Genomic DNA, 15679 nt, shown 5'->3' on the forward strand with positions numbered 1-15679 from the left:
TCTCTCTCTCTTCTCTCTCTCTCTCTCTCTCTCTCTCTCTCTCTCTCTCTCTGCGAGTGTGTGTGTACTGTGTATAATTGTTATCTATAAATAGACACATGTATGTATACTGTATATATGTTTATATACAATTTATATTATATATAAATAAATACTTAAATATATACATGCATGTGTGTGTATTTATATATACAAAAATAATTATACACAGTACACACACGTTTTATATAAACAAACTTTTATTTTGGATGCGATTAATCGTTGCCCAGCTCTAGTTTAAGTAAATTACTGCAGTAAATTACAATTGTACTGTAAAATAAAATGATAATAATTGTATTTTACACTACAAATTACAATATTAATATTTATGTCTTTAATTTTTCGCTTACAAATGCTTTTATTTTGGAGGAATAAATGCTGTAAACTTCTGCCCACAAAAATGCAATTCACAACACTTTACAACAAAAACCTGTTCATATATTTAATGTTCTCAAAACCGTATGGAAGCTCGTTTCCACCACAGAATATTTTTTTAATTTAACTTTTTATCTAGAAATTCTGAGTTTATATTTTGTACATCTGACTTTATTTCTCACATTTCTGAGTTTAAACATTTCTCTAAATCCTGACTTCTTTTTCTCTAAATTCTGGCTTTATTTCTCGTAATTCTGACTTTTTTTTCTCTAAATCCTGACTTTATTTTTCTAAACTCTTGACTTTATTTCTCGCAATTCCAGGTTTATAACTCTCAATAATTCTGAGTTTATTTCTCACAATTCTGACTTTCTCTAAATCCTGACTTTATTTCTATAATTTCTGACTTTATTTCCGAATTTAGAGATAATTAGAATTGTGAGGGGGAAATCAGAATTGTGAGATAAAATGTCAAAATTAGCTTTCTATAGTTTTTCATGGCGTGGCGTAAACAAGCTTCCACAGAACAGGCGTTGAGCGTCTGACGGGTGTGCTGAAAGCGTGGATCACTGACCCGGTGTGTGTATGTGTGTGTGTGTTGCAGCAGATGGTGCGCAGCCAGCAGATGGACGAGATCCTGGACGTCCTCATCGAGAGTGGAGGTCAGTCTCATTCACACACTCAGATGTTGAGCTGGTGTTTCACACACTCAGATGTTGAGCTGGTGTTTCACACACTCAGATGTTGAGTTAGGGTTTCACACACTCAGATGTTGAGTTAGTGTTTCACACACTCAGATGTTGAGCTGGTGTTTCACACACTCAGATGTTGAGTTAGTGTTTCACACACTCAGATGTTGAGTTAGTGTTTCACACACTCAGATGTTGAGTTAGTGTTTCACACACTCAGATGTCGAGTTAGTGTTTCACACACTCAGATGTTGAGTTAGTGTTTCACACACTCAGATGTTGAGTTAGTGTTTCACACACTCAGATGTTGAGTTAGTGTTTCACACACTCAGATGTTGAGTTAGTGTTTCACACACTCAGATGTTGAGTTAGTGATTCACACACTCAGATGTTGAGTTAGTGTTTCACACACTCATATGTTGAGCTGGTGTTGAGTTAGTGTTTCACACACTCAGATGTTGAGCTGGTGTTGAGTTAGTGTTTCACACACTCAGATGTTGTGACGGTGTTGAGTTAGTGTTTCACACACTCAGATGTTGAGTTAGTGTTTCACACACTCAGATGTTGAGTTAGTGTTTCACACACTCAGATGTTGTGACTGTGTTGAGTTAGTGTTTCACACACTCAGATGTTGAGCTGGTGTTGAGTTAGTGTTTCACACACTCAGATGTTGTGACGGTGTTGAGTTAGTCTTTCACACACTCAGATGTTGAGTTAGTGTTTCACACACTCAGATGTTGTGACGGTGTTAAGTTAGTCTTTCACACACTCAGATGTTGAGCTGGTGTTGAGTTAGTGTTTCACACACTCAGATGTTGAGCTGGTGTTGAGTTAGTCTTTCACACACTCAGATGTTGAGCTGGTGTTGAGTTAGTGTTTCACACACTCAGATGTTGTGACGGTGTTGAGTTAGTCTTTCACACACTCAGATGTTGAGCTGGTGTTGAGTTAGTGTTTCACACACTCAGATGTTGTGACGGTGTTGAGTTAGTGTTTCACACACTCAGATGTTGAGCTGGTGTTGAGTTAGTGTTTCACACACTCAGATGTTGTGACGGTGTTGAGTTAGTGTTTCACACACTCATATGTTGAGTTAGTGTTTCACACACTCAGATGTTGTGACGGTGTTGAGTTAGTGTTTCACACACTCAGATGTTGAGTTAGTGTTTCACACACTCAGATGTTGAGTTAGTGTTTCACACACTCAGATGTTGTGACGGTGTTGAGTTAGTGTTTCACACACTCAGATGTTGAGTTAGTGTTTCACACACTCAGATGTTGTGACGGTGTTGAGTTAGTGTTTCACACACTCAGATGTTGTGACGGTGTTGAGTTAGTGTTTCACACACTCAGATGTTGAGTTAGTGTTTCACACACTCATATGTTGAGCTGGTGTTGAGTTAGTGTTTCACACACTCAGATGTTGAGCTGGTGTTGAGTTAGTGTTTCACACACTCAGATGTTGAGCTGGTGTTGAGTTAGTGTTTCATACACTCAGATGTTGAGTTAGTGTTTCACACACTCAGATGTTGAGTTAGTGTTTCACACACTCAGATGTTGAGTTAGTGTTTCACACACTCAGATGTTGAGTTAGTGTTTCACACACTCAGATGTTGAGTTAGGGTTTCACACACTCAGATGTTGTGACGGTGTTTCACACACTCAGATGTTGAGTTACTGTTTCACACACTCAGATGTTGTGACGGTGTTGAGTTAGTGTTTCACACACTCAGATGTTGTGACGGTGTTGAGTTAGTGTTTCACACACTCAGATGTTGAGTTAGTGTTTCACACACTCAGATGTTGTGACGGTGTTGAGTTAGTGTTTCACACACTCAGATGTTGTGACGGTGTTGAGTTAGTGTTTCACACACTCAGATGTTGAGTTAGTGTTTCACACACTCAGATGTTGAGTTAGTGTTTCACACACTCAGATGTTGAGTTAGTGTTTCACACACTCAGATGTTGTGACGGTGTTGAGTTAGTGTTTCACACACTCAGGTGTTGAGTTAGTGTTTTACACACTCAGATGTTGTGACGGTGTTGAGTTAGTGTTTCACACACTCAGATGTTGTGACGGTGTTGAGTTAGTGTTTCACACACTCAGATGTTGAGTTAGTGTTTCACACACTCAGATGTTGTGACGGTGTTTCACACACTCAGATGTTGAGTTAGTGTTTCACACACTCAGATGTTGAGTTAGTGTTTCACACACTCATATGTTGAGCTGGTGTTGAGTTAGTGTTTCACACACTCAGATGTTGAGCTGGTGTTGAGTTAGTGTTTCACACACTCAGATGTTGAGCTGGTGTTGAGTTAGTGTTTCACACACTCAGATGTTGTGACGGTGTTGAGTTAGTGTTTCACACACTCAGATGTTGAGTTAGTGTTTCACACACTCAGATGTTGAGTTAGTGTTTCACACACTCAGATGTTGAGTTAGTGTTTCACACACTCAGATGTTGTGACTGTGTTGAGTTAGTGTTTCACACACTCAGATGTTGAGCTGGTGTTGAGTTAGTGTTTCACACACTCAGATGTTGTGACGGTGTTGAGTTAGTGTTTCACACACTCAGATGTTGAGTTAGTGTTTCACACACTCAGATGTTGTGACGGTGTTGAGTTAGTGTTTCACACACTCAGATGTTGAGTTACTGTTTCACACACTCAGATGTTGTGACGGTGTTGAGTTAGTGTTTCACACACTCAGATGTTGAGTTAGTGTTTCACACACTCAGATGTTGTGACGGTGTTGAGTTAGTGTTTCACACACTCAGATGTTGAGTTACTGTTTCACACACTCAGATGTTGTGACGGTGTTGAGTTAGTGTTTCACACACTCAGATGTTGTGACGGTGTTGAGTTAGTGTTTCACACACTCAGATGTTGAGTTAGTGTTTCACACACTCAGATGTTGTGACGGTGTTGAGTTAGTGTTTCACACGCTCAGATGTTGAGTTAGTGTTTCACACACTCAGATGTTGAGTTAGTGTTTCACACACTCAGATGTTGAGTTAGTGTTTCACACACTCAGATGTTGAGTTAGTGTTTCACACACTCAGATGTTGAGTTAGTGTTTCACACACTCAGATGTTGAGTTAGTGTTTCACACACTCAGATGTTGTGACAGTGTTTCACACACTCAGATGTTGTGACGGTGTTGAGTTAGTGTTTCACACACTCAGATGTTGAGTTAGTGTTTCACACACTCAGATGTTGAGTTAGTGTTTCAAACACAGATGTTGAGTTAGTGTTTCACACACTCAGATGTTGAGTTAGTGTTTCACACACTCAGATGTTGTGACGGTGTTGAGTTAGTGTTTCACACACTCAGATGTTGAGTTAGTGTTTCACACACTCAGATGTTGTGACGGTGTTGAGTTAGTGTTTCACACACTCAGATGTTGTGACGGTGTTGAGTTAGTGTTTCACACACTCAGATGTTGAGTTAGTGTTTCACACACTCAGATGTTGAGTTAGTGTTTCAAACACAGATGTTGAGTTAGTGTTTCACACACTCAGATGTTGAGTTAGTGTTTCACACACTCAGATGTTGAGTTAGTGTTTCACACACTCAGATGTTGTGACGGTGTTGAGTTAGTGTTTCACACACTCAGATGTTGAGTTAGTGTTTCAAACACTCAGATGATGTGACGGTGTTGAGTTAGTGTTTCACACACTCAGATGTTCAGTTAGTGTTTCACACACTCAGATGTTGAGTTAGTGTTTCACACACTCAGATGTTGAGACGGTGTTGAGTTAGTGTTTCAAACACTCAGATGTTGAGTTAGTGTTTCACACACTCAGATGTTGAGTTAGTGTTTCACACACTCAGATTTTGAGACGGTGTTGAGTTAGTGTTTCACACACTCAGATGTTGTGACGGTGTTTCACACACTCAGATGTTGTGACGGTGTTGAGTTAGTGTTTCACACACTCAGATGTTGTGACGGTGTTTCACACACTCAGATGTTGAGTTACTGTTTCACACACTCAGATGTTGTGACGGTGTTGAGTTAGTGTTTCACACACTCAGATGTTGAGTTAGTGTTTCACACACTCAGATGTTGTGACGGTGTTGAGTTAGTGTTTCACACACTCAGATGTTGTGACGGTGTTGAGTTAGTGTTTCACACACTCAGATGTTGAGTTAGTGTTTCACACACTCAGATGTTGAGTTAGTGTTTCACACACTCAGATGTTGAGTTAGTGTTTCACACACTCAGATGTTGTGACGGTGTTGAGTTAGTGTTTCACACACTCAGGTGTTGAGTTAGTGTTTTACACACTCAGATGTTGTGACGGTGTTGAGTTAGTGTTTCACACACTCAGATGTTGTGACGGTGTTGAGTTAGTGTTTCACACATTCAGATGTTGTGACGGTGTTGAGTTAGTGTTTCACACACTCAGATGTTGAGTTAGTGTTTCACACACTCAGATGTTGTGACGGTGTTTCACACACTCAGATGTTGAGTTAGTGTTTCACACACTCAGATGTTGAGCTGGTGTTGAGTTAGTGTTTCACACACTCAGATGTTGAGCTGGTGTTGAGTTAGTGTTTCACACACTCAGATGTTGTGACGGTGTTGAGTTAGTGTTTCACACACTCAGATGTTGAGTTAGTGTTTCACACACTCAGATGTTGAGTTAGTGTTTCACACACTCAGATGATGTGACGGTGTTGAGTTAGTGTTTCACACACTCAGATGTTGAGTTAGTGTTTCACACACTCAGATGATGTGACGGTGTTGAGTTAGTGTTTCACACACTCAGATGTTGAGTTAGTGTTTCACACACTCAGATGTTGTGACAGTGTTTCACACACTCAGATGTTGAGTTAGTGTTTCACACACTCAGATGTTGTGACGGTGTTGAGTTAGTGTTTCACACACTCAGATGTTGAGTTAGTGTTTCACACACTCAGATGTTGTGACGGTGTTGAGTTAGTGTTTCACACACTCAGATGTTGTGACGGTGTTGAGTTAGTGTTTCACACACTCAGATGTTGAGTTAGTGTTTCACACACTCAGATGTTGAGTTAGTGTTTCACACACTCAGATGTTGAGTTAGTGTTTCACACACTCAGATGTTGAGACGGTGTTGAGTTAGTGTTTCACACACTCAGATGTTGTGACGGTGTTGAGTTAGTGTTTCACACACTCAGATGTTGTGACGGTGTTGAGTTAGTGTTTCACACACTCAGATGTTGAGTTAGTGTTTCACACACTCAGATGTTGTGACGGTGTTGAGTTAGTGTTTCACACACTCAGATGTTGAGTTAGTGTTTCACACACTCAGATGTTGTGACGGTGTTGAGTTAGTGTTTCACACACTCAGATGTTGTGACGGTGTTGAGTTAGTGTTTCACACACTCAGATGTTGAGTTAGTGTTTCACACACTCAGATGTTGAGTTAGTGTTTCACACACTCAGATGTTGAGTTAGTGTTTCACACACTCAGATGTTGAGTTAGTGTTTCACACACTCAGATGTTGAGACGGTGTTGAGTTAGTGTTTCAAACACTCAGATGTTGAGACGGTGTTGAGTTAGTGTTTCAAACACTCAGATGTTGAGTTAGTGTTTCACACACTCAGATGTTGAGTTAGTGTTTCACACACTCAGATGTTGTGACGGTGTTGAGTTAGTGTTTCACACACTCAGATGTTGAGTTAGTGTTTCACACACTCAGATGTTGAGACGGTGTTGAGTTAGTGTTTCACACACTCAGATGATGTGACGGTGTTTCACACACTCAGATGTTGAGTTAGTGTTTCACACACTCAGATGTTGTGACAGTGTTTCACACACTCAGATGTTGAGTTAGTGTTTCACACACTCAGATGTTGTGACGGTGTTGAGTTAGTGTTTCACACACTCAGATGTTGAGTTAGTGTTTCACACACTCAGATGTTGAGTTAGTGTTTCACACACTCAGATGTTGAGACGGTGTTGAGTTAGTGTTTCAAACACTCAGATGTTGAGTTAGTGTTTCACACACTCAGATGTTGAGTTAGTGTTTCACACACTCAGATGTTGTGACGGTGTTGAGTTAGTGTTTCACACACTCAGATGTTGAGTTAGTGTTTCACACACTCAGATGTTGAGACGGTGTTGAGTTAGTGTTTCACACACTCAGATGTTGTGACGGTGTTTCACACACTCAGATGTTGTGACGGTGTTGAGTTAGTGTTTCACACACTCAGATGATGTGACGGTGTTGAGTTAGTGTTTCACACACTCAGATGATGTGACGGTGTTGAGTTAGTGTTTCACACACTCAGATATTGAGTTAGTGTTTCACACACTCAGATGTTGTGACAGTGTTTCACACACTCAGATGTTGAGTTAGTGTTTCACACACTCAGATGTTGTGACGGTGTTGAGTTAGTGTTTCACACACTCAGATGTTGTGACGGTGTTGAGTTAGTGTTTCACACACTCAGATGTTGTGACGGTGTTGAGTTAGTGTTTCACACACTCAGATGTTGAGTTAGTGTTTCACACACTCAGATGTTGTGACGGTGTTGAGTTAGTGTTTCACACACTCAGATGTTGAGTTAGTGTTTCACACACTCAGATGTTGAGACGGTGTTGAGTTAGTGTTTCACACACTCAGATGTTGAGTTAGTGTTTCACACACTCAGATGTTGTGACGGTGTTGAGTTAGTGTTTCACACACTCAGATGTTGTGACGGTGTTGAGTTAGTGTTTCACACCCTCAGATGTTGTGACGGTGTTGAGTTAGTGTTTCACACACTCAGATGTTGAGTTAGTGTTTCACACCCTCAGATGTTGTGACGGTGTTGAGTTAGTGTTTCACACACTCAGATGTTGAGTTAGTGTTTCACACCCTCAGATGTTGTGACGGTGTTGAGTTAGTGTTTCACACACTCAGATGTTGAGTTAGTGTTTCACACACTCAGATGTTGAGACGGTGTTGAGTTAGTGTTTCACACACTCAGATGTTGTGACGGTGTTGAGTTAGTGTTTCACACAATCAGATGTTGAGTTAGTGTTTCACACACTCAGATGTTGTGACGGTGTTGAGTTAGTGTTTCACACACTCAGATGTTGAGTTAGTGTTTCAAACACTCAGATGTTGAGTTAGTGTTTCACACACTCAGATGTTGAGTTAGTGTTTCACACACTCAGATGTTGAGTTAGTGTTTCACACACTCAGATGTTGTGACGGTGTTGAGTTAGTGTTTCACACACTCAGATGTTGTGACGGTGTTGAGTTAGTGTTTCACACACTCAGATGTTGAGTTAGTGTTTTAAACACTCAGATGTTGAGTTAGTGTTTCACACACTCAGATGTTGAGTTAGTGTTTCACACACTCAGATGTTGAGTTAGTGTTTCACACACTCAGATGTTGAGACGGTGTTGAGTTAGTGTTTCAAACACTCAGATGTTGAGTTAGTGTTTCACACACTCAGATGTTGAGTTAGTGTTTCACACACTCAGATGTTGTGACGGTGTTGAGTTAGTGTTTCACACACTCAGATGTTGAGTTAGTGTTTCACACACTCAGATGTTGAGACGGTGTTGAGTTAGTGTTTCACACACTCAGATGTTGAGTTAGTGTTTCACACACTCAGATGTTGAGTTAGTGTTTCACACACTCAGATGTTGAGTTAGTGTTTCACACACTCAGATGTTGAGTTAGTGTTTCACACACTCAGATGTTGAGACGGTGTTGAGTTAGTGTTTCAAACACTCAGATGTTGAGTTAGTGTTTCACACACTCAGATGTTGTGACGGTGTTGAGTTAGTGTTTCACACACTCAGATGTTGAGTTAGTGTTTCACACACTCAGATGTTGAGACGGTGTTGAGTTAGTGTTTCACACACTCAGATGTTGAGTTAGTGTTTCACACACTCAGATGTTGTGACGGTGTTGAGTTAGTGTTTCACACACTCAGATGTTGAGTTAGTGTTTCACACCCTCAGATGTTGTGACGGTGTTGAGTTAGTGTTTCACACACTCAGATGTTGAGTTAGTGTTTCACACCCTCAGATGTTGTGACGGTGTTGAGTTAGTGTTTCACACACTCAGATGTTGAGTTAGTGTTTCACACCCTCAGATGTTGTGACGGTGTTGAGTTAGTGTTTCACACACTCAGATGTTGAGTTAGTGTTTCACACACTCAGATGTTGTGACGGTGTTGAGTTAGTGTTTCACACACTCAGATGTTGAGTTAGTGTTTCACACCCTCAGATGTTGTGACGGTGTTGAGTTAGTGTTTCACACACTCAGATGTTGAGTTAGTGTTTCACACACTCAGATGTTGAGACGGTGTTGAGTTAGTGTTTCACACACTCAGATGATGTGACGGTGTTGAGTTAGTGTTTCACACACGCAGATGTTGAGTTAGTGTTTCACACACTCAGATGTTGTGACGGTGTTGAGTTAGTGTTTCACACACTCAGATGTTGAGTTAGTGTTTCACACACTCAGATGTTGAGTTAGTGTTTCACACACTCAGATGTTGAGACGGTGTTGAGTTAGTGTTTCAAACACTCAGATGTTGAGTTAGTGTTTCACACACTCAGATGTTGAGTTAGTGTTTCAAACACTCAGATGTTGAGTTAGTGTTTCACACACTCAGATGTTGAGTTAGTGTTTCAAACACTCAGATGTTGAGTTAGTGTTTCACACACTCAGATGTTGAGTTAGTGTTTCACACACTCAGATGTTGTGACGGTGTTGAGTTAGTGTTTCACACACTCAGATGTTGAGTTAGTGTTTCACACCCTCAGATGTTGAGTTAGTGTTTCACACACTCAGATGTTGAGTTAGTGTTTCACACCCTCAGATGTTGTGACGGTGTTGAGTTAGTGTTTCACACACTCAGATGTTGAGTTAGTGTTTCACACACTCAGATGTTGAGTTAGTGTTTCACACCCTCAGATGTTGTGACGGTGTTGAGTTAGTGTTTCACACACTCAGATGTTGTGACGGTGTTGAGTTAGTGTTTCACACACTCAGATGTTGAGTTAGTGTTTCACACACTCAGATGTTGTGACGGTGTTGAGTTAGTGTTTCACACACTCAGATGTTGAGTTAGTGTTTCACACCCTCAGATGTTGAGTTAGTGTTTCACACCCTCAGATGTTGTGACGGTGTTGAGTTAGTGTTTCACACACTCAGATGTTGAGTTAGTGTTTCACACACTCAGATGTTGAGTTAGTGTTTCACACACTCAGATGATGTGACGGTGTTGAGTTAGTGTTTCACACACTCAGATCTTGAGCTGGTGTTGAGTTAGTGTTTCACACACTCAGATGTTGTGACGGTGTTGAGTTAGTTATTCACACACTCAGATGTTGTGATGGTGTTGAGTTAGTGTTTGTGCTGTGATGTCCTCCTCCTTCTTTTTAAAGAAATGCCAGCTAACGCCAAAGAAGAGCCTCCTGTAACCAAAGTTGTGCCTCACCTTACAGTTTCCCCGAAGTTCCAGCACCGGCACTACAGTCACATGTGTACGTATGAGCCCGGAGACGGCCACCTGGAGGCACTGCTGAGCCGAACACACACTGACACACACTCCGACGAGGCAGGCGAAGGATTCAACGACAGACTGATGATGGACACGCCTGTGATCGGGAAGATGGAGACTCAGGGACTCGGGATGACCTTCACGGACTCGCCTTGGGAAACCATGGAGTGGCTGGATCTGACTCCGCCAAACTCCTTCCAGAACCAGAACGCTCTTCCTCTCAGCGGACCGAACATCTTCAACACCGAGTTCCTGGACGTCACCGACATCAGCCTGAACTCTGCCATGGACCTGCACCTCGATCACTGGTGAGGAGGAACCGGCCCAACGGGAGTCATCGACACTTATCTCACAATTCTGAGATGTTAAAGGATTAGTTCTTCAGAATTAAAATCTCCTGATAATTTTCTCTCCCCCACGTCATCCAAGATGTTCTAGTAGTAGTCGTGTTTATTTGTCCCCGTAGGGAAAGTAGTTTGCAGTGAGCTCACACAGATTTGGCAAGAATTTAAAGAATCACAGTTGGCATATACAAACAATAAATGAAAACAAATAAATCTAATTTAAGATAACCAGACCCACTGACTATCAATCTACACTAGAAGAAGAATTTAAAAATCGAATTGCTTGGGGGATAAAGATAGTTTGGACCTGTTTTTCATGCATCGGGGAACACAGTAACGTCAGCCAGATGGCAGTTATTCAAAAGCATAAGATAAAGGATGCCTTGTATCATTTACAATGATATTAGCTTTAATGATATTTCTTCAGTGGAAAGAAATGAAGGTTTTTGAGGAACACACTCCAGGGTTTCTCCATATAGTGACTTCAATGGGGTCCAACGGGTCGAAGGTCCAGATGTGAGTTTCAGTGCAGCTTCAAAGTCTCGACACGATCCAGCCGAGGAATAAGAGTCTGATCTAGACAAACCAGCGGACATTTATAACACAATACACATTTATATACTTTATAACCACTAATGCTCGTCTTGCACGAGCTGTGATGCGACACACATTACGTCATCAGGGTGAAAGGTCAAGCGTGACGTAGGCGGAAGAACAGACCCAGTGTTTACAGAGAGAACGTGTAAAACGCCAGTTACAAAAAGAACACACGTGACCTTTCTTTGTTTGAACCAACATGAAAGAGGATCGTGATAAAAATCGTGATATGATATTTTTGCCATATCGCCCCCCAACATCTTGTATGGCGTGGGGGAGAGTAAATTATCAGGACATTTTAATTCTGAAGTGAACTAATCATTTAACTTGTGATCGCGACATAAACTTTCTCAAAAGAAAAAGAATTGAGAGATAAAAGGTCGCAGTTGCCTTTTTATTGTGTTATTCCGTGCAGAAACACACTTCCACAGGAACGGGCCGATGTCAACAGTCCGGATTCTGGAGTGTTTTAATGCGGTTTAATCACGCTCCTTCAAAACCTCTGGATTCTGCGTAAGGATTGTTGATGACTGGAAACAGAAAGACGCTCTAAACCCCAGTGGAGTCGAGCTGGGACGTCCGTGTCCGTCTGTAAACACACACATTAATGCATCACACCAGTATAACATCACCTGTGCTACTGTAAATATTAATACACACTTCACAGCTTGAGCTTACCGTAGTACGTGTCACGCTTTCTGAGATCATTCCCTGTTCCTTCCCCATCATCATCATCATCAGTCATTAATTTATTTAGGAAGCGCAAGCCTTTGGTTTTTACTCGGCGCTTTACGTGAGAGTATTTTCTCTTTAGATTCAGAAAAAACCCCCACAAATCTCAACTCTTCATAATCACTGGAGAATTATTCTCTGGTCAAAAGACAGTCTTTTTATATATATATATATATATAAGTTTTATATATTGCGAGCATCTTTCCCAAAGTCTGTTTTGCATGAGGATTATTATTATTACTGTCACCTGTTATTTTGAACATTATCTCTTTTTTTGTTGTTGTTTTCTTTCTCTTTTGATGTATTTATTTCAACCTTTTCTTTCAATCGGCATATTTGACATATTTATGAGAAATTCCTTTTTATTAAAGACGAAACGGTGAAGTTTCTGACAGAGTGATGAGGGTAGTTTATGGATCTGTCATATAATCTTCAGTTTTAACATCCCTGTTTCTCTCAAATAATCCACATTATATGAATCTAAAACAGCGATCTGACAATCAAACAGCGAGTGATTCCCAGCACTTGTGAAAAAGGAAATCTATAATATATAAGGTCAACTGTGAAAATGTATTGTTCTTTTTGTCTGTGGTAAATTTGGGACGTAACCTGTTTTTTTAATCTTTTGAAATAGAATCTTTAGTTTAGAGACTTTAATACCAGTCACTGAATAAATAATATTAGCTCACCAAAAGCTAAAACTGTGAATATATTTTCTTATTTTCATAAAGCTGGTCAAAGATGTTTCGTTTTTCTCCCGTCTCTAATCATATTTCACACCACTGATGCCTTCATGTACAGACTGTGTGTGTGTGTGTGATCTCTGTGAAGCCTTAAACACATGAAGCAGAGTTTTATATAAATACTTTTGTAAGCAATAAACCCTGAGCTTTAAGTCCAGAATGAATAAGCATGAAGGGCATTAAAGACAACAGGCTGTTTTAAATTCAAGACTCAGTTTTGATACGAGACTCTATTTTTACACATCAAGCATCATTGTAGATGCAGATTTTTATAAAACTGTAATGTTGTCCAGAAACAATCCTAGACATTATCAAGCAGTTTCATACAGTATTTTTAATGAAGGTTAAATGTGTGCGTGTGTGTGTAAAGTTGTGTAAAGAATGTCACGTCCTCTGAAAGATTTTATTTTTCTATGTTTGCAGCCCAGATCGATGCTTCTCTTCCTCCTGACGCTCAAATGTTCACGTGTGTGTCTGATTTCTTGTTCTTTTGATTTCTCCTGGGGAAAATATATACGTATGACAAAAAGCTTTTGTATTGCTTGGCCACTGAAGCGTTCAATATAAACACTCCCAGTATTCTTCTACACCGCTGTAACGAGAGTTCAATAAACCATCATGAAACAAACACCAGTGTCGTCTGCTCAAACTAAACTCATTAACAAACGATGAGCTTTACATACATGAAGCATTTATTAACCGGACATGCATGTTAACAGACACAACTATGGGTAAATTAATGCAGTAGAAGTACTTTTCATTGTTATTTCTCGTTAACTAATGTTAAAGTCCCCCTGTGGAGAATATCCAGCTTTTAATGTTGTTTATGTGGTGTTTTTAATACGCTTTAAGACACACCATGTGTAAGTTCATAAGTCGACAGCATTGCTGAGTATTTCCTCCTTAAAACTGCAGTGAACCAAAGACAGCCTCAAAAACACGGTTTGAAATCGCTGGTGTTTCTGACGTCACAAACGACCTTGTAACCAATCAGGTCAACATGTGATCATCAACCAGTGGATCTCTGAGCGGAGGGAGTGAGTGGAGGCGGGGTCATTTGCATATTCATAGAATGAGGCAAGGGTGTCAAGTTACATTCAAGATATTTTAAGACAAAGAATTATTTTCAAGGAAAAAACACGGCATTTTGATGATCAAAGATGAGTTTTAAGAGATAAATGATTGATAAAGGGGGATTTTGAACCCTTATTATTAAATGTTACTAGATTAAACGTTCACAATGATGTCACTTAAAAATAAACTTCATATGCATGCGTTCACAAACCAGACGGACAGGGAATGGCTGAGTATTGGTTTTATTTTATAGCATTAAACCCATCGCTGTGTTCAGATCTAACAGAGCAGAATGACAATAATGTCAACAATCACATCATATTCATAAGCGTCCTCATGAATCATGTGACGAGGGTGATGTTTCCAAACCTGAACATACACGGCATTATCCCTGCACATTTCCATGGTACAATTTTTACAGATTCTCACCATACACGTAAAATATTTTCACAGTGATCATTTTTTCCTGTACATATTTCCCACTCTTGATACAATATAATAATACACATCGCTCTTACAATTATCTTACTCTCCGCACTAAACATTCTTGAGTTGCAATGTTTGCACTATTATTTCTTAGTTTGAGTTTAGGAGGATTTTCCGTCTTTCTGCTGAACGGTCGACTCTTTTAAAGAGTCACATGATGTGGCGATTCAAAGCTCTCTGAACACTATCCGGTGCCGTATTATTATTATACAATCAAAATGTTTGATAACCGCTGTACATCTTTTAAAACAAGTGACCTATGGATGAACTATGTGAGGCGGGTCGTAAACCGTCATGCCGGATCTGTAGAAATCATGCGAGGACGAGCTTCTGAGAAACGAGTGAGTCCAAAGAAAAGTGTGTGAATGAAACACATTTACAGTGGATGAGAAGCGCTGCACGTCCAACACGAGACGCTCCCGCCATCGCCACGTTATATTGCATATTGAGCAAGTAAAGCTACTTTAACATTTCTTTGATGCAGAACAAGACCTTTGCATACGAGTCATTAAATAGAGTGACGTGATGTAGATGTTCAAACACACATGAAGACATGTAACATCTACATCAGCAACTATTACACTTGATCTGATGGTCTTTGTCTTCTTAAATGAGCAAATTCAAGTTTTGCTTGTTAATATTCCGAAATGATTTCACACACACACACACACAGAAAGGCTGTTTTGCTGAATCTGAAGCTTGTTTACATACCGTGATGTAAATGGCTTTTAAATGAGAGCCCGTTCTTATTGCACAAAATGTTTTGGGACTTTCAATCATGTGTTCACACACATAAACGATGTGAAATACTCAGACCCTTAACCAAGACTCTCATTTCACACATGAGCACAAATCCTGCATTCAGCGCTTGCTCTGCGACGGCTCCAGACTGAAGATGATGATGTTCTTCCTCAGTGTTTCTGTCTCGCTTCCCAGCACAAACATCCAAACATTCTTAAATCAAGACACAATTACTGGAGAAGGGAAATTACAGAAGATATTAAGTCTTGTTTTCGGAAATTTCAATCAAAATGAAGCGAAAAATGTTTGTGCTTAAAACCAAATCAAAATCTGCCAACGGAGTCAGAAGAATGATCTT

General features: G+C 40.1%; 2 protein-coding genes across 2 annotated transcripts in view; one reads left to right on the forward strand and one right to left on the reverse strand.

The window, feature by feature from the left end:
* myocd (myocardin) overlaps nucleotides 1–11406 on the forward strand; it is an 89615-nt gene extending 78209 nt beyond the window's left edge. Inside the window, exons 12-13 of the mRNA XM_056263264.1 lie at nucleotides 1019–1076; nucleotides 10489–11406. Coding sequence (XP_056119239.1) covers nucleotides 1019–1076; nucleotides 10489–10916 — 486 coding nt within the window. The 3' untranslated portion in view covers nucleotides 10917–11406. The remainder of the gene's footprint in view (nucleotides 1–1018; nucleotides 1077–10488) is intronic.
* The window catches only part of LOC130096656 (putative uncharacterized protein MYH16), a 329204-nt gene that overhangs the window by 201754 nt on the left and 111771 nt on the right, over nucleotides 1–15679 (reverse strand). The gene's annotated exons all lie outside the window — the stretch shown is intronic.

The sequence above is a fragment of the Rhinichthys klamathensis genome, unplaced genomic scaffold (genome assembly GCF_029890125.1).
Source record: "Rhinichthys klamathensis goyatoka isolate OS25496 unplaced genomic scaffold, OSU_Roscu_1.1 h1tg000204l_1, whole genome shotgun sequence".
NCBI lineage: Eukaryota > Metazoa > Chordata > Actinopteri > Cypriniformes > Leuciscidae > Rhinichthys > Rhinichthys klamathensis.